Source organism: Callionymus lyra, chromosome 11 (genome assembly GCF_982586985.1).
Source record: "Callionymus lyra chromosome 11, fCalLyr1.hap1.1, whole genome shotgun sequence".
Lineage (NCBI taxonomy): Eukaryota > Metazoa > Chordata > Actinopteri > Syngnathiformes > Callionymidae > Callionymus > Callionymus lyra.
Window position 1 is genome coordinate 5277666 of NC_141828.1, and position 20276 is coordinate 5297941.

The 20276-nt window shown below is 40.2% G+C and overlaps 1 protein-coding gene across 1 annotated transcript in view; it reads right to left on the bottom strand.

Moving 5' to 3' along the window:
• The window catches only part of sptbn1 (spectrin, beta, non-erythrocytic 1), a 105808-nt gene that overhangs the window by 42737 nt on the left and 42795 nt on the right, over positions 1 to 20276 (bottom strand). Inside the window, exon 3 of the mRNA XM_087801952.1 lies at positions 3656 to 3807. Within this exon, the coding sequence (XP_087658078.1) occupies positions 3656 to 3807 (152 nt within the window). The remainder of the gene's footprint in view (positions 1 to 3655; positions 3808 to 20276) is intronic.

Here is a 20276-nt window from a genome sequence, read left to right on the forward strand (position 1 = left end):
TGAGAAGATGTTTTCCTTAATAAAAGAAACTAAAATAATTGTGGGGAAATGTTCATGTTCAACGTCACCAATGCTCATCAAAGGGAGACGAAGAAACCGTTTCGAGTTCCCCTTGTTTTCCCATCGACTCCAACAAACGAACCACTACACTATTGAAGTGCCATCATTTGGGATTTTAAGGCTTTCAAGTTATTTTCTGCTTCTTTTTTACGATGCATTTCCAATGAAGACATTTCCTCTGCGGTAAATGTGTCGAGATCACACCGCTTTTATAAGCCAGTATAATTTAAACGACACACTCTTGGGTCATAAAACAGAATACCGCGAGAGAAATGATCAAAGTGTGGAGATAATTGACTTTAAATTCCAGCTTTGATAAGAGGAATCAGCTGCTTCCCTTATTAGTTCAGCTTCTCTAGGAGACAACTCGACTTTAAGTCTTTCTTCCATGATTTTGAGCTCAGCTGACATTTACAGTTTTATAATGCAGTACAGTTTGATTTATTTGACTGCTCGGTGGAAGGGAAGGTTAAGTAAGTAATAGCCTTTCTAGACCAGGGTCACAAAGCGCTCAAAAGTAATAAACAGTTAAAAATACATACAAATTTAAAAACTCTAAAATGCCAAGACAACATAAGACAAACGCAGGAGAAAATCAGGGAAAAGCCTGAATAAGAATGTCTTAAGATTTTTCTTGAAGGAGTCAGTAGATCCATCAAAACAGAGGGATTTCGTTCCAAAGCTTAGGAGCAACAGTCTGGAAGGATTTCTCTCCTCTGGTCCTGAAGTTCAGGAACCATCAGTAGATTCTGATCCACAGACCTCAGAGCCCGAGCTGGGGTGTAAGTCTGGATCAGATCACTGATGGAAGGTCTGACCATGAATAGATCTGAAAGTAAGAACCAGAATTTTAAAATGATCCTGAAAGAAACTGGCAGCCAGTGAAGAGTTTGAAGGAGAAATGTGAGTTCTTCTACTAGAGCGGCTCAGAATTCTAGCTGCAGAGTTTTGTATGAACTGCAGGCGAGAAGATCCTTCTGGTTTAGACATGAAATAAACTGTTACAAGAGTGTAAACGACACAAACACATGGATTATAAGATCCAGATCATGTTGTGACAACATTTTCCTGAGTTAAGAGATTTTTCTAAGTTGAAAGAAACCGTTTTTTGTCAGTTTTCTGCAGTGTTGAACCAGAGACAAGAGAGTAGTAAAAGTAAGATCCTGGAGTTGGTCCAGAACAAGATAATGCTGAACTAGATGCTGAGGTTTCTAGATGTTCAAGGCTGTCCATGAGAGTCTGAGAGATGTTGAACCATTTTCACGCATCATAGACTCATCTCTTGTGGCAGTGAGTCGTGAACCCATCGTGGACGAGCACTAAAAAGTTGGGTCGAGCTCCTTCCTGGAGTACATGGAGTGCAATGATGAAAGAAGCAGATCCTTAGGAAGATAACGGGATGAAAACCTTTGCACAGTAAAAACCAAGTGCTCGTAGTGATTCTAAACACCTCGACTGCTGTTTACCAGAAAGATTAATAACTTCCTTCTCACTCGCTGCATCTGGACAGAAAATATGAAATCACAGATAAACATTTTCCAGCAGAAATGTTGGCCACGAGGCTGCGTCGTGTCTCGGCGTGTTTGACAGGCTGAGAAAAGACCGGATGGTGGCGAAGGAGAGGAAGGAGGTTTGGGATGAGACCCGAGTCCGAAGCCAAGGAATAAGAATAGCACAGAGGGATTCTTGGCTGGACTCGTCGGAGGGTTGCACGTCCACGGACCCTCGATTGTCTTCGACGATGGGGAGTCGGAGGAAGATCCGTCACGGTGACCAGCACGATGGAGACAGAAGCTCTTTTTACTGTTTTTTTCTCCATCGGTCAATCGGATCCGACACTTGGTGTTGGCAGTGGTGTCGGTCAAAAGTTAAGCGAAGATGCGGTCACTGAAATAATTTGTGTAAAAGGGAGGTTGTAGAGAAAGATGGATAAAAATGAGTGGTAATAATTTATACTAATACGAGAAAAGTTTACGATCTTAACCGAGTTTCATCTTAAAACGAGGCTCACTTTATTCCAGATCGTCTGTGTTGATGTAAAAGCAGCTGCTGTAGAAGAACGTAAGAAAGAAGAAAAGCTGCCTCGAGGCCAGAAAAGCACACAGAGTTCTTAAATCAACAGAGCGAAGTTTAGACGGTTAATTATTGTTAAAGTCATAAAACACTTGGACAAACAGATAAAGAGACAAGAGATACACGTCTGTCTTCAGCAGCAGCTGAGGACACACATGGTTGCTTTTTTAGTCTTTATTTAAAATACTTCCTCATTTATTTAGCATATGATTTGACTCACAGTTTTATCAACTTATTTTTTAATTCACCTTTTATTCTTGGACGCCGTCGAAGAATTAGTTACATTATTTTATATCCTATTGACACAATAAACCTCTTTAATTTACTTCATTGTTTTCTATACTAACTGTGACACTTAACTATAATTATTATCATCACAAGTCATCTGGTTTGTCGTTTCCTTTGTTCAATTTTGGTCGATTATGTTGGTAATTTTTCAATTATTTTCATTTGGTTGTAATTTGTATTTAAGTTAATATAGCAGGTAATATATTTAAAATGTCAAACAATTTGGTTTGCTATTGTGTGTCATTAAACAAAACGAGTGACAACAAAAGAAACATGTTCTTTACATAAACGACCTCAAGGGTTAATGGAAATGTTGTTTACCTTCATGATAGGATATTTAAAAAAGTAGACTATAACTGAAAGGTCAGAATCAATACTTAAAGTTCACACTGACAAAATACTTTATTTATAGTTCAAAACCGCAAAAAAAACGGACCAAAAACTGAAGAAAAGTCTTAAAGTGAATATTAAATGTGGACAAAACTTTCAAAGTAAGCCTGAGAAACATGGGTGCTGTATTTGACAAAGACATGTCTCTAGTTCAACACTGAAGAAAACTGACCAAAAACTGTTTCCTTCAACTGAGAAAAATCTAAAAATTTAGGAATATGTTGTCACAACATGATCTGGATCTTATAATCCATGCATGTGTGTCGTTTAAACTATTGTAACAGTTTATTTAGTGTCTAAACCAGAAGGATCTTCTCGCCTGCAGTTCATACAAAACTCTGCAGCCAGAATTCTGAGCCGCTCTAGTAGAAGAACTCACATTTCTCCTTCAAACTCTTCACTGGCTGCCAGTTTCTTTCAGGATCATTTTAAAATTCTGGTTCTTACTTTCAGATCTATTCATGGTCAGACCTTCCATCAGTGATCTGATCCAGACTTACACCCCAGCTCGGGCTCTGAGGTCTGTGGATCAGAATCTACTGATGGTTCCTGAACTTCCGGACCAGAGGAGAGAAATCCTTCCAGACTGTTGCTCCTAAGCTTATTCCTAATTTTCTGGAAATGTTGTGTTTGTCTTGTGTTGTCTTAGTCTTTTAGAGTTTTTAAGTATGTAGCTACTTTTAACTGTGTATTGTTTTGAGCGCTTTGTGACCCTGGTCTAGAAAGGCTCTTCACAAATAACTATGACTTACTTATTTAATATTCTTTATTATTTCTGCCTGATCATCATCTGGGGATGTTCCAAACATCCAAAAGCTCGACACAGGTAACCATGGAGACTCACCAGTCGTTCCCCGGACAAAACCTCCAGGAGTTTGATGAGCATGCGTCCGTCTCTCAGGTCCATGTAGAGGTCGGTGATCCGACAGGAGACTCTGGACAGATGCGAGTTGACCCATTTTGTGAAGGTTTTCTTCTGCACCGCCTCACGCTCGTCTGGAAGACAAGGGCGAGAAATTGATGAAAACTGCCAACAAATAAATATTTTTACCAAAATGTTTTGTTTTTTTTCAGCGCGTTCACACCATGATGTTTCCGAACAGTTACGCTGAAATCATCGAACGTACACGTAGAAAAGCTGTGAACTAATTTGAAGTGTGTGTGTGTGTGTATGTGTGTGTGTGTGTGTGTGTGAAGGCGCATGTGTTTCCTCTGACAAGCTCATTGTTCCTGGAGTGTTTGTATGGGAGAGGCTTCCTGTGTCTGACACTGTAGACGGAATCTAAACTTCTGCTGTAAACACACGTACACACACACACACACACACACGTGTACACACACGCTTGCACAGAGTTGCAAGTCTGCAGTTAAACCATCCACCACTGGGACATGTTCTAACGGACGAACATATTCATGTTTTTAATGCACAGCTGGCGAGAGTTTAAAGTTGAAAAGTTGCGGGGGTTGATGTAAAGATGTCATGACACCACGGACTGTAACGGACTGAACAGGTGTGCTCCATGTTACACACAAAGGTGATTGAAATAGTGAGTCTAAAACCTTTCATTTTAGAATAAATGGCAAAATAACTGCCCTTGAATGAATGAACTTAAGGTTATTTTTACAATAAATGTATCTAATAAAATGATCAAATTGCAGCGTAAGGCAAATATATATTTTTTGATCTGAATTCCTCAAATTCTTTGACACGTTTCAACAATATATTTAAAAGCCTTGCTGATCATTGAAAAACCCTCTTTATTCATGTGTATTGCTCAATATTTTTCCGTAGTAAAGTAGATTAAATCAAAAAGTTCAAACAAAAACAAAAGTTTCTCATCAGGAAAGCAAGAGTAAATAAGACTGAAAGTATTCAGAGCCTTGACCTCGGTATTCCGTGTGACAAAAGTCTGAATTTGGAACAGCCTTGGGATTTATCAAACAAAGCTCTTCTGATATCGAGCCACCGGAATATCAAGGAGTCCGAGTGTCTGCCAGACGAGAGACGCTTCAAAACAGCCTCATCCTGATTATTTAAGGATGTTTTAAGTGGATCGTGTTCCTTAAATTACCATCAAATCATTACGTTATACAAGTCAAATCATTTAAGATCTAATCGTTGAACTTACGTGTTAATGAATGAAAAACAAATTGTTACACATAAAAACAAAACTGTGTCTCACATCCAAACATCTCGTAAACCTTCAGAAACAGAAAGTCTCTTTATTTTAGTAACCTATCAATTTTACACAAGTCACAGGGATCATTTAAAAGTTGTTTATTTTTCTTTGACCGAGTAAAAAAAAAGAACCACATTCACTTCATAGATACCAGACGTGCACGTCAGCCGGGGGGGAATTCTGAAGCAAATCAAAAGTTCAGATCCAGGACAAGGCGATGGAATAACTCCCGGATTTCAGTTTTTTTGAGACTCTTTATCACTTCATCGTTCAGGAAAAAAAAAGTATTTCTAATAATCCTGTGTTTCTTTGTGTCAGAGTGGACTTGGTAAACAAAACATTGTGTGTCGTCTCATAAATTAAGCGAATGAAACCTAATGAAGCCATTATAAGTCAGACTTTGAATCCAATTTAATGTCCGTTTTAGAGTCTCGTCGCTGAGCATTACAGGTTTTGTAAGAACCTCATGACGAGGCATTTACAAAATCTGTGTTTAACAGCTTAAAATGAATACATAGAAAAGGTAGAAGCTGAAAATAAGTCTTAAATATTTTAGATCATATTTCACAACTGTATACAGAGTTAAAACTTGATTGATTCAGAGAAATAATGATGGAAAAACACTTTAAGATGTTAGAATAATCACTAAATTAGGGGTCAAACAACATTAACCTTATTTATATCACATTAATGGGAGACAAATCTTACAAGAAGCACAGTATAGAAGACACTTTTCAACACGTCAGTATCAACACTTGGGTTCTTACTTGACATGTCGCGCTCTACAAATATTACTTAAACCATTGTGTTGTGTGTTTAGTTCCAGAGAAGAGTCAGGTTTGTTCTCTGGACACATTTGTCTCTGTTGCCCTTTTAAAAAGGTCAGAGAAATTAAAACATAATTTCTATCACAAGACTGAACTTTCTGATAGAATTACGTTCAAACCCTTTAACTTTCTGAATCCTTTACAAAAAAAAGAGAAGCTCAAGTCACAAGACTTGACAGACGACATCAATTGAAGGAACTTAAACTCATGAAGTGACTTTTCAATGAAAATAATGACGATCAAGATCCTTGGAAATGATCCGAGTAATTAAGAAAATACTTCCCAAGAGTTTGAAGAGGTGTTTCTGTGAGAGAATAAACAAGTGTCTGTGTGCGACAGAGAAATCCAAAACCCCCTTTGAAGTGTGTGTGCATGTGTGTGTGCATGTGTGTGTGTGTGTGTGCATGTGTGTGTGGTCTAGTGTACGTTAACACAGCTGCAATTATCACAGTGGTGGGGCCATGTGTGGCTGCTGACTTTAGATAAATACTGTCTAAATTTGGCTTACAGGTGCACAACAAAAACATGTGCGTCCTCATGTTGGCTCGCACACGCACACACTCGCAAACACACACGCACACACACACACACACACGTGCTTACGCATCAGAAGCTAATGTGAAGGAAGGCGATACCTCCGACATTGATTGTCAGTGGGTGTGTTACTGTAAAAGGATGAGGCAGGAAAGGTACAAACAAAAAAAAAGCCTGACCTTAAATAGATCGTCAGGACAGTCGTGGCCTTTTGTCTCCATGGCAACCATTTAAAAAAAGAACATTGAAATCGATTCACTACTCAAGGGCACGGCATGTGATCTAATTTTTCAGCTCCATCCCAAAAGAAATACAGCCGCTGGTGTGAGAGCGTTTCTTCAAAAATTAACTTGTTTGACGCCGTCGGCGACTCACTCGTCCGGTCACCGACGGGCTCTTCTCATTGGTCGACCTGATGGTCAGAGTCGTTGTGGGTATTATGGTCTGAAGCACACGTGTCAAAACCACAAGCCCAGATCTTGCCGCTGTAAGTACCATTTCTGGTCCGCCCTGTCATTTTGGTCGAGCACTTCCTGTCCTGATGACGACGTCACGCCGCAAATGTCTTTTTTTATGAGTGATCAGAAACCAACTTATATTTAAGGACACTTTGTACCAAACATTAAACATTCATTTTAAGAAATAAACCATCTTTGTCAATCGGATCATTTTCCCAAGCATCATCACTTCCTGGTCCGACGACGCACGTGACCTCTGACCCCAGTGGATCGAGTCCGCGCTACTTGTGACGATGCCGTTGATTTGCTGAACCGTGTTTGGCGATTTTGACACGACTTTAACCGTACGATGCAACATAAACATTCGAATGACTAACGAAAGGACATTAACGAAAAATAGATGATCCAATTTTTGGAAATGTATTGATTTGCTCAAAAGTGTAATAAGTGGACACGGTTCAGCCAATCGGTGTCGTCGTCACTTGTAGCCCCGACACAAGTCTTTTTTTGCGAATATAAAAGTTGGTACAAAGTCTCATTTAATAGCTCAGTTGACGTTTTGTTTAGTAAAAAAATGTTTAAAAAGACGTTTGCGCCGTGTGAAGCCATCACGTAGGAAGTGCCTGGACCGAAATGGTTCTTCTATGCAGCGCACCGGATCAAAATACAGTAGATAATGTTCATGTTTGTGACCCATAAAGCTGTTGAACATCAGAGAAGGAACCGAGATGATGTTGAGGGAAAGGAATTTCATGTTTTTGAGGACAAACGCCGAGTTGAGATCGATCTCCAAAGAACGAAAAGTCAATATCACAATCAGACCCCCTGTGACAGACAGTCTGGTAAACACATTGTGTTTGGCCCGCAAACCTCAATTGCGAAAAGGTTTTGGCCACTTGTGCGATTGAGTCGGACGGTCCTGGTCCAGAGACGACTGGTTATCGAAGCTACCGAGTGACTGTTTGAGTGGGTCTGAAGTCCACAGAAGGTTCATTTTAAAATAAAGAAGTAGTACTAACACAAGAACACTGATCTAACAAAAACTAATACATTCTTACATTACTGCCGCTCCACAGTAACACAACTCACAGAGTTATGCAATTTCTCAACAATCCTGCAGCTTCCGATACACGTGGGTGGTCATTACGATGAGCAACGGTCGAAGGAATTCTGGACACCTCTGGGAGACATCATTGAGAAGTGACTAAGAGCTCAGAGATGACATTTTTTAGGAAATATCTCAGCTGCTGTGTTTTTAATATACTTATGTATCCAGAAAAAAGTACAATATTTGTTGTTTTAGGGGGAAAAAACACTGAAAAAATCTGCTTGAACTAGTTTAAATAATTGTTCTTAAACAAACCTGTTCTTAATCCCCCCCAAAAAAAACGTTGTTTTGTGGCGTCCAGTTTCCAAAAAGGTTTTGACTTTTTCCCGACTGACAGAAAGTTGAATATTAGCCCAGCGTGTTTTCACAGCTTGCTTTGATGAGCGCCGCAGTAATTGTAGCAATATTTTCAAGAAAAGAAAACTTTCATTCTGGCGACAGGTTGGAGGTCCCGGATGTGGGGGGGGGGCGGGTGGTCTCGGGGGGGTGGGTAAGTTAAGCTTCTTTCTCTCAATCTCTAAACACGCTCGGACCGGTCGGACGATCCCGAGACTCTGGACACGATCGAGACTCGAACACTTTCTGTGTCGAACGACTGTAGTTTGAACAGAGACGACGAGATCGTGAACACGCCAAACATCTGTTTCCAATAACGCCGACACTGATCTGTATCCCGTGTCTGTTGTATGTTTCCAACTCTAGAGCGTTCATGGAAGATCACATGACGTTAGGCAAACACACACACACACACACACACACACGATCAAATAACATTAACCAAATACACACTTACAGTCCGGCCATTCCGAGACGTGAGGAGGCCTCCAAGTATGAGTCGGACTTTTAGATCTTTAGTAGGTCGAGGTGGTGAAACCCCTCGTTAATGCCAGCCAGTGAATGACGTGACGTCTAACGGTCGATGTTTTTGAGAAGAGAGAGAGAGAGAGAGAGAGAGAGAAGTGCCCTTGAGCAACTATCATTGTAGCTCGACCCGACCACAGAGTCGGATATTGATCCAAACAATCACAGACCTTCGGTTTGCAGGTAACACAAGAGGGACAAAGGGTGTTAATGGGGCTCATTATGTGTGTGCGAGTGTGTGAGTGTGTGTGTGTGTGTGTGTGTGTGTCCCGGGGGAGAAAGTGAGCCAGGGCCAGAAACAGAAGAGCATTGAGAGCAGGACACAGTGGCGGCTGCTCCCAGATGTGCTGCTGCTCCACTATTATCTGCCTCCAGTGACAAACTTCACTGCTCCGGTTAGAGATCAGGAACTAATCATTAACTAGTACCAGCGACGCTCACACAGAAACTGAACTTTCATCACTAACTAGTACCAGCGACACTCACACAGAAACTGAACTTTCATCACTAACTAGTACCAGCGACGCTCACACAGAAACTGAACTTTCATCACTAACTAGTACCAGCGACACTCGCACAGAAACTGCACTTTCATCATTAACTAGTACCAGCGACGCTCACACAGAAACTGAACTTTCATCACTAACTAGTACCAGCAACACTCGCACAGAAACTGCACTTTCATCATTAACTAGTACCAGCGACGCTCACACAGAAACTGAACTTTCATCACTAACTAGTACCAGCAACACTCACACAGAAACTGAACTTTCATCACTAACTAGTACCAGCAACACTCACACAGAAACTGCACTTTCATCATTAACTAGTACCAGCGACGCTCACACAGAAACTGAACTTTCATCACTAACTAGTACCAGCAACACTCACACAGAAACTGAACTTTCATCACTAACTAGTACCAGCAACACTCGCACAGAAACTGCACTTTCATCACTAACTAGTACCAGCGACATTTGCATAGAACTGCATTTCAAACCTTAAGAGTTTAAGACCAAATAAGCCAAGTTTAAGATTGTGTTTGAATATCATTGTTAAACCTTTGTTACTTAAATAATTGGAACACTTGGGTAAGTTAAGGTAACTAGATTTCAACAAAAAGAAACTTCAACTTCAACTCTTGAATAAATATTATAGTAGTTTAAATATTATAGTAGTTTAAATATTATAGTACATCAACACATTTCTCACTATTTACAGAAAAAAAAGACAAATATTGACATTTTTACGCGACAAACGTGATCTGAATAGTGACGCATCAAAAACACACTGAAGCTCAAATAGAGAGTAAATGAAAACATCTCAGGTGTGGATCCATCAAAGGTTCTGGAACTGGTTCTGTGGGTTCTGGTCACATTCTTGAGTCTCAGGTCGTCTCACTGACTTGCTTTGGCATCAAGTTGCACGAAAGGTTTTCACGAGTTTAATGAAACCTGAAGTCGACGTCTATAAACAAGTATCTTCCAACTATTCATGACCAACTGTTGACGATCAACACTTTGACCTTCATCAGGAATTATTACACAAACATTAACAAACTTTACTTGATTTCTTAAGATCAAACTTTCATCTCCACATCCTTTCGTATTTCAAACCATTTACGACTCGTTTTAAAGACTCGTTTGTGTTTCAACAAATAATTGTTCCATCAGTTTTCCGGACGTTGATTTGCATCGTGAAGCGAAGTCGATCGAACTAAACAAACACACTTTAGCAACACAACCTCTTTAAAGTCATCAGCAAACAGTGAATCACACAAAACATAGTAAAACACAGTAAAGTTTAGGTCATTTTAACAGATCTGGTCTCAGTTTCATCTTCTATTCAAGAAACTCTTCTATACTGTGACCATCGTCTTCTTCACTAAAGCAAACTAGAGAAACTTCTCCAGAAAGATAAAAACTACTAAAACATTTTCTTTGTGCAAACATGTCTCGACTTCAACTACTAGTAACAACCCCAACAATAGAAATTTCAGAGCCGTATAAATGTTTGCGTCCTGCTGATCCACAATGGCTATAAAAGTCTACACAACTTCCTGTTTCCTCTCTCAGTCCCTTCATCACATAAACAAGTCTTTCAGCATCAATGCTGCCGTGGAAACCACACTTTTGCTCAACAAAGTTGGTTCTTAACAAGAAGGATCTTCTCGCCTGCAGTTCATACTAAACTCTGCAGCCAGAATTCTGAGCCGCTCTAGTAGAAGAACTCACATTTCTCCTTCAAACTCTTCACTGGCTGCCAGTTTCTTTCAGGATCATTTTAAAATTCTGGTTCTTACTTTCAGATCTATTCATGGTCAGACCTTCCATCAGTGATCTGATCCAGACTTACACCCCAGCTCGGGCTCTGAGGTCTGTGGATCAGAATCTACTGATGGTTATCTTGACCTTTTAAAGTATATTAACTGTGAATTATTTTGATTTTTCAAGCGCTTTCTGACCCTGTTCTGAGAAAGATCTTCACAAATAACTATTACTTACTCTAACTGTAGTTTTCGTGCTGATCCAAGTGTGTTAAGATTTCATCAACACATTTTTTAGATGAATATCAACCAAAGTGGTGTCAGCATTTCAACGGAACAAATGTTTTGCTTGTATTAAAGAACAGGATCAGGGACTTTACATCAGATTACAGAGGCTGGAAAATGTTGAGGAATCAATGAAAGAAAGGATCCGATGTCTGGTCGAGTCCAAACACATTAAAAACTAGTCATCAGACTGTAGACTGGAGGTCGAAGGTTCAAGAAGGTTCAAGTCAAGGTCCTAAGAGGCGAGAGAGAGACAAGTATCTGGGTCAAAACTCGTCAGATGTTTTCCTCCCAACGATAAGACGCCGTGACGACAAGAATTCTTCCTTCGTGAGGAAACACGAGGCGTGAGAGTGTGGGCGAGTATGTGGCGCTAAACAAACCATAGTTGTCTTTTTGGTGAGGATCAGGAAGTGAAACTAGTACGACCCGTACAAATACACAACTTATTGTATTTAGGTTTAAGTGAATCTTCGCTGACCTTTTGCTACAATAGATACATATTGATTTGTCAGATGTTGTCATCTTGCCTTCTTTATTTTGACTTTAGTTTAACCATTTCATTGTATTTGTACTATAATTTATGGTGTTTTTTCTTATTTACATGACATAAAATTCTGCTTATCGTCCAATGCAAGTGAGGTTATCGATTAAAGGATCCAGAGTAATCAATATTTTAGGAATGACGACTGTTTATGGAGTGTTGGCATCAATATAGTGTCAAGTGTTCAAGTCTGTAATGAGAATATTTGGTGCATATTCAGAGTATATTTTCTTTTTGAGGTACTTTTTTTTTTTACCGTCAATATTGACTCGACCTCACTGGGCTGTGGTTGAAGCAACAACATGCGCAGCAGCTATTTTTAAACTCTCCCCACAAAAAGAAAAAAAAAAAGATCCCATGAAAACATATTTTCACAACAATGCTCTTTTCCCACACAAACTATTTTCGGCTTTTCACTTTCGGATGCATTTTTTGGGGCAGCGAGGCGACACCCCCCCCTCGTCTCTTTAGCTTCAACGGTGAGCTCAGTGGAGCGTCTGCATCAAAGAGCTCTTTCATGCTTCATAGCGAGCATGGCACGCACACTTTTTGTGTTCTTCCTCGCACTGTGTCGCACACGACGCACACTGAAATCACACGACCTCTTCCTCAAGCACAGACTCGTGTCACCTTCTGACCACACACTGGACAATGTGTGTTTGTGTCGCACACGCGGAGCAGCACGTGTGTTACACGTGAAAAAATAGATCCTAAGTATGTTAAGAAATTATGAATCTATGCGACCAAAGCCTTCCCTGAATGAATGATATTTGATTTTTATATGTTTTTTCCCTTCATTTACTTAACTTTCCTACTTCATTATAGTTTATAATTTGTGTCTATTATGCATCGATAAAGTGTTTCTAGCTACACATCATGTCACAAAAGGAAAATGTGACACAATTCTAATCTTTTGTGCAAAAATATAAGATAATAATTCTATAATTCTATTGAGTTTTCATATCCAAAGACTCAAACACATGACCAGAAAGTAATATTTAAAAAAAATACAAGATCAAAATATAAAGAAATGTCATTATCTAATACAATATCATGTAAACAATTCATTGTAAATAATTCAGAAAATATTTGTGCTAAAGTACAAAACAACCTACTTCCACAATATTGAGGTATTTCTTGTCTGTTGTATTGATATTAAAAGCTGTAATAATAAAAAAAATAAGTTTATAAAACCCACAGTGGGTTTGTCACAGCAGCAAGTTCAGGGTTGGAAAAAAATAATATGATGATATATAAGAAATGATAATAAATAATACATAAATGAATAGAAATAATAAATAATAAAGACAATTCCAAAAAGATTAAAAAAAGGAGTAGTTTAACTGTAGTTGTGCAAAATAAGATTAGGTTTTATTTAATACAATGAAATATCTAATTACATTACAATATTGTTAACAATGTGTGAAACAGTGTGTAACCAGTGTATATGTAATGACAGAAAAGTACAAGTAATTGTTACTTTCACTCCACGAACAATTTGTGGTTTTCAAACCACTGGTGAAGGTACACGTGTGTTTAAATACACGTTGAAGTCAATCACTCCTGAATGATCAGACTTTAGTTTGTCTTCGGTGTCGTTGAGTTGATTGTAGAAGATAAAGCGTCCGGTCTTTGTTCAACGTTAATTTCACTAAGAGGTTTGAGGCCGAGAGGGCGGGACAGTCTGGGCGCGACAGACGTAGCAGAGGCTCATGAAACATTGATGAGGACGACGAGAAAAACAGGCTGATAAAGACGGAGCAGGACTTGGACCCACCGTGGAACAGACGAATTAACCCAAAATGGGTGATTTCATGCCTTCGAGATCACGTTAGACACACCCTATCGCCCACCGACGACCCGCCCCCCCACCCTGGGTTCCTGGCCCTCACGCCGACCTAACCACACACTGTGATTGGCTGAGGGACCAGAACACGAGTGGGGGGGGTTGACCATGTCATGTTTGTTTCTTCTTTGTGGACAGAACGATCCATCTTGAAGGAGGCAGGACTTTAACGTTCACTTGTAACTGCTTCGTTTACCTTCCAGCACACGATGATTAGAATAAACACACGTTTCTTTAACGTGATCCTAACATAGAATTACTGACGAAACGCCTTATTTTCTAGAGAACGCGTGGGTTTAATTCCAGGCCAAGTCGAGCTCAGCGTGTGGACGGTTAATGATCATTTAACCTGCAAACGCCAGTCATTACTACTTCTATGAACTTAATAACAGTGAAACCCTTTGAGATCCCTGTAATGACTGAGGATTAGAGGATACAGTTGAATCAAGCAGGCTGCTAAGATGATATTTGGACACATTTCAAAACAAATGAAAGTAGTTACGTAGTCATGTGGTCTGTAAATGGTGCAAAACAAGAGTCAAGTACTGGACAATACTACACATATATAATTGTTACTACACTATCACAACACCAGAGTCAAGTACTGGACAATACTACACATATATACTTGTTACTACACTATCACAACACCAGAGTCAAGTACTGGACAATACTACACATATATACTTGTTACTACACTATCACAACACCAGACTCAAGTACTGGACAATACCACACATATATACTTGTTACTACACTATCACAACACCAGAGTCAAATACTCGACAATACTACACATATAGACTTGTTACTACACTATCACAACACCAGAGTCAAGTACTGGACAATACTACACATATATACTTGTTACTACACTATCACAACACCAGAGTCAAGTACTGGACAATACTACACATATATACTTGTTACTACACTATCACAACACCAGAGTCAAGTACTGGACAATACCACACATATATACTTGTTACTACACTATCACAACACCAGAGTCAAGTACTGGACAATACTACACATATATACTTGTTACTACACTATCACAACACCAGAGTCAAGTACTGGACAATACTATACATATATCCTTGTTACTACACTATCACAACACCAGAGTCAAGTACTGGACAATACTATACATATATCCTTGTTACTACACTATCACAACACCAGAGTCAAGTACTGGACAATACTACACATATATACTTGTTACTACACTATCACAACACCAGAGTCAAGTACTGGACAATACTACACATATATACTTGTTACTACACTATCACAACACCAGAGTCAAGTACTGGACAATACTATACATATATCCTTGTTACTACACTATCACAACACCAGAGTCAAGTACTGGACAATACTACACATATATACTTGTTACTACACTATCACAACACCAGAGTCAAGTACTGGACAATACTATACATATATCCTTGTTACTACACTATCACAACACCAGAGTCAAGTACTGGACAATACTACACATATATACTTGTTACTACACTATCACAACACCAGAGTCAAGTACTGGACAATACTACACATATATACTTGTTACTACACTATCACAACACCAGAGTCAAGTACTGGACAATACTACACATATATACTTGTTACTACACTATCACAACACCAGAGTCAAGTACTGGACAATACTACACATATATCCTTGTTACTACACTTTCACAACACCAGAGTCAAGTACTGGACAATACTACACATATATACTTGTTACTACACTATCACAACACCAGAGTCAAGTACTGGACAATACTACACATATATCCTTGTTACTACACTTTCACAACACCAGAGTCAAGTACCCGACAATACTACACATATATCCTTGTTCCTACAGTATCACAACATATAGTAAACCTGTATTGTGATACTTTTTGTATCCACGGATAATTGCCAATACAGAACTACCTGCAAATATCTAGATCAAGTATCTAAATATCTCTTTAGAGGGATAGTTTCAAAATCGTTTTCTACTCCCTACTGTCAACTAAGGGTTGGAATTATGTTCAGAATAATACGTTTCTTTTGAGAGTTGCAGGGAAACATGTAAGTCCATATGTTAGTTGCGACCAGAGTGTATTTATGTGTCAATTACTTCAAGTACTTTTCTGCTTGTAGCCCATTTGAAAAATCTAAATCAAAGACCTTCACTTCCTGTGTAACATCAACCGTTTCAAAAATCATCTTTTCTATTCCGTTACTATGATGGATTTCCTGCAGTGTTTTCTTAGCTACTGATCCGCTTCCAAACCAGACCGGCGTCCAGCGAGCGTCCAGGCAGAGCTAATTTTACACGACCGTGACGTCGGCGAACGTTTCTGGGCATCAACACATCTCTGGATCGACCATTAGAAGTTAAACTCCATTAGCCTTCAGCTAAATCCAGCTCCATCGATCGGGCGAGCACTCAACATGGTGGACGAGCGCTTAATGGTGGAACGTCTCGGGTCGGTCAGTCTCGAGCGTATCCTCTCGAGCACTGTGACACACCTCAAAGTTGAGGTTGTGATGCAACATCTAGCGGGTGAACAGAGACTGAGGTGTTGAGCTTCGACAACAAAAGTGTGAGGAAGATATTTTAAAGTAGAAAAGTTTCACTAAAACGGTAAAAATGTGGACTTTCTAGATCCAGGGAAAACAACCACATGGGTTTGAGCACCAAAGCAACATTGAGCAACACAGTGAATCTTATTAATCATCAGATTATTTATTGCACGAGGTATTATGAACCTTTTATTTCAGATTAAACAGCTTGTTTTCTGGGTCATTATAATAGAACTTAACATTTCAGTTTATTATGAGCTTGATGATGCAATGTTTGGATTGTAAAGCACTTTTGTTTGCACAGTTATCCACATAAATATGCATTAAAACAGCAGAATCAAGATGGTGGAGACACCACTCGTTCCACAGGGTTTCTATGAAGACGACTCCGAAGACACTTTATTAAATCTAGAGTTCAACTCTCATGTGGACCTTCTTTTTCGCCTGTTTATCCACTTAGAGTCGCTCTGTAGATGTGTCGGTCAATTAAGTCGGAGCAGGAATAGAGCGGAGGTGTGGAATGAAATGACTAAGAAAGAGAGCGAGGTTAAAAATTAATCCGGGAGATGTGAAGTGAATAATTGCCAGCTCTTAATATTGGAGCTGCTAACTTGGAGCATTACAGGGACTTTCCAGAGTCAAGAAACAAAAAGATTGGTTTCACTCAATAACCTGATAAAATAAATGTTTTTAGAGCTAAATCGTTATCATTGTTGAATCGTTTTTCTTTCTCCACTATAGTCTTACTTCAACTGTAAAGTGTCTTGAGATAACCTTGTTAAAATAAGACACTTTAAATACAATTGAATTGAATTTACAATTCAAACAATATCCACACTTGTCTTCATACCCCTGAAAAATATCTATATATACATCATTTCTGATCCAATGATTATGATTATTACCGTCTGAAATGACTTTAGTTTTTTTTAAAGAAGGTCTAGCCTGTGACTCTTGACACATCAAGAACCTAGTTAGAGTTTATAAATAAACCTGTGAACTAACCCTAAAACAAACCTGTGAACTAATGAAAATGAGTGAAACGAAAACTGTACGATTCATTTGGACAGTTTTTATCCGAAGGCTTCAATAAGTTCACAGATCTCTTCGAGGACCCACATAAATGATTTAAAAAACAAGCATTACGTCTTTAAAACTCAACCCATCAGGAGCCATCCCTCTCGACAACCTTCTCAGTAACGGTGACCTGAACTGCTACCGTAAAGCTTTGCCGCCCAGCCAACCCGAAGGAGAACAGTGACATGTCGAGGGACCATTACACACAGAAAGAAGTGGGTCTAAATTGAATATGGATTGAAACTCTACAGGTTTTGTCGAGGTTTGGTCTGAATGCTGCTGGTGTTCCTGGTCTCGGGGGGTGAAGCAGCAGCTCGGGGGTCTGAGGACATGCTGACCCTGCGAGCAGGACGATAACGCGACAATAGCAGATCTTTCTCCACTGCTGACACGGTGCTGCTGAAAGGTCCGACTATGCGAGAGCGACCGTCATGTGGTTCCGACTGCGGCGCACATTCCAGCGGCTGTGAAAGACTCCTCACATGAATCAATCCCCGTGAGTCAAATATGTTGAAAATGACTAACCGGGAATGTCTCGGGGAGTCAACAACCGTCTGCTGACTGATCGCAGCGTCTAATGAGGGAGAGAAGAACGAAGGGTCACGTCGCAATCATGACGGAATCTGGGAGTGGAAGCCGAGGAAATTAACTTAGAATTCTACGTCTTGAGGTGAAAGAAAGGTTTGGACGAAGAATCCCTCACAGCAACTTTGGTTCATGAAAACCCTTCGATAAACAACAACTGCACTTTGAATTTAGGCTCAAGGTTTCCTGGACAACGATAGTTACGATTTAATCCAATAAATAAAAAGAAATCGTTAGCTTTAACTCCATAATATTGTCCAGTTAAAACCAACATCTCTCACAGCAAACCATGACAGTCTTTGAAGATCCACATTCTTGCTCAACAACGTCACCAAAAATCAAAGGAACTATTAAACAAAATAACTTGTAAACAGAAGAAACTCTGAAACAGCTACAGACGTCTGATCGTCAGGAGTCAACGTTTAAACACTCGTCGTCCCGCGAGTCAATATTTAACAGAGTTGACTTCGACGCTTCAACAGTTAGAGATAAAAAAGACCACCAGCTGTGACCACAAACTCAAACCTAACCCAGTATGACCACGACTATAAACCCATCTTCTCAAACGACCCTCAGGTAAGTTTGTTCAGGACCATCGTTCAGGACCACCGTTCAGGTCCAGAGTCCAACGATCCGAGGCGGATACGAAGGTTAAAGAAACTCGAGTGTCTGTTGTTCAAGTTATTTGAGGGTTTCCTGAGCCGAGACCTCCTAAGGCTCTCTCTATTGTTCCCCTTCCATCTGGACTGAAAAGACTGGAATTCCAAGTGTAAAGCCACAGGATGCGACTTCTCTCATCACACCTTCCTTCCTCCCTCCCTCCCGGGGGTCTTACCTTGGAGCTGTTTGAATCGGCCCTCCAGCTGGTTGTAGTTGAAAGCGGCCTGAGCGGAGAACCCGGGACTGAGCCCCCGGACGGGGCTGAGGCTGGGGCTCCCACCCCGGCCCGGGCTGGCGCCGCGGGACGATCTGGGGGGACCCGGCGAAGGCGATAGTGGTCCGGCATAGTCCAAGGTGGGGGAGAGCGGCCCCGGGAGGCTGCTCTGGAGCTCCATGATGAAACTCCAGGGGGAACGCGAGGCTTCAGAGAAGACGAGTCCACATTGGATTCTTTTCCACTCGTATCCAGCAGAAACTTTTTACAGCTCGAGAAATGATTCCTTGAAGTAAAACCTTCAAGAAAGTCCAGATCTGACCGGGGGTGAGACCGTCCTCTCCAGGGACGGGTAGGTGAAGTGCTGACTCTCTCCGTGACTCGCTGATGTTGAAGAAGAAAGTGCTGGCTCAGCAGAAGCACCGCGGCAGCATCATGTTCTTCCCTCCATCCATCTGCGCCTTATTTACACATCAGACCCTTCAGACGCCGTCCTCGGGCTCCAGGAACACAAAACACAACAAAAACAAAAGCAGCCCCGCGGCGGAGAAGGAGCTGCAACTGCCGAGGAAGAAGCCGAGCGGAGGAAGGGACGGAGGGAGGAATGAAAGCGTGGGTTTGTCCTGCAGCCGCTTCTGAGACACTGACAACACCTTCAAACAAGGGAGTCGAGGGGGAGGGGCCCCCAGCAGGAGGGGCCGCCGAGCTCGGGGGCCAATCCTGTCGCAGGGAGTCTGGAGTGACGTCGTCGATTAGCATATGAAGGGGAGGCGGGAGGCGAACAGGGAACGTCTGTTCAAATAATTTGAGCCTTAAAGAAATTATAGAAAGTGATTTCCTGGCATTTTTATTGAAAGTAAACTACTTTTTTTTAAAAGTATAACTGATACATACGCTTACTTGAACCAAATCTTAAAAATGTATGTCGTTAATTTACCAATATATTAATTGGTAAGTTAAATAAACTCATCAAAACTTCAGTAAGGAATTGCACTGCATACTTAAAAGTTGAATTACCCACTAGAGGGGATTAGAAAGATAAAGTTTTCTATGATATCTACAGGACGGAGAGACGTCACTTGCACTTGGAACTGAAACGTTAACGTTTTACAAGAACCAGAGTACGTCAAACCTACTAGAAATAATTGAATCGGAAGATACGGTATTATTCCTTCTGTACAAATGTATTTCCGTTTTCTTCCCCCAGACTTGGAAATGTATGCAGTCAACTAGTTGTTTGTTTTTTGTTCAAAAAATTCAAAACATAACTTCAATAAGTTCATATATATATACTGTAAATAGATGAGACTATGAAGCTTAATAATCTGAAGTTCTTTTTATTTCGAAATATTTCATTTTAAGTAAATTTAAACAATATAATGAAGTTTATTTTTTCAGAAAAAGGCAAATAATAAGAAAATGGGAGAATAAAAC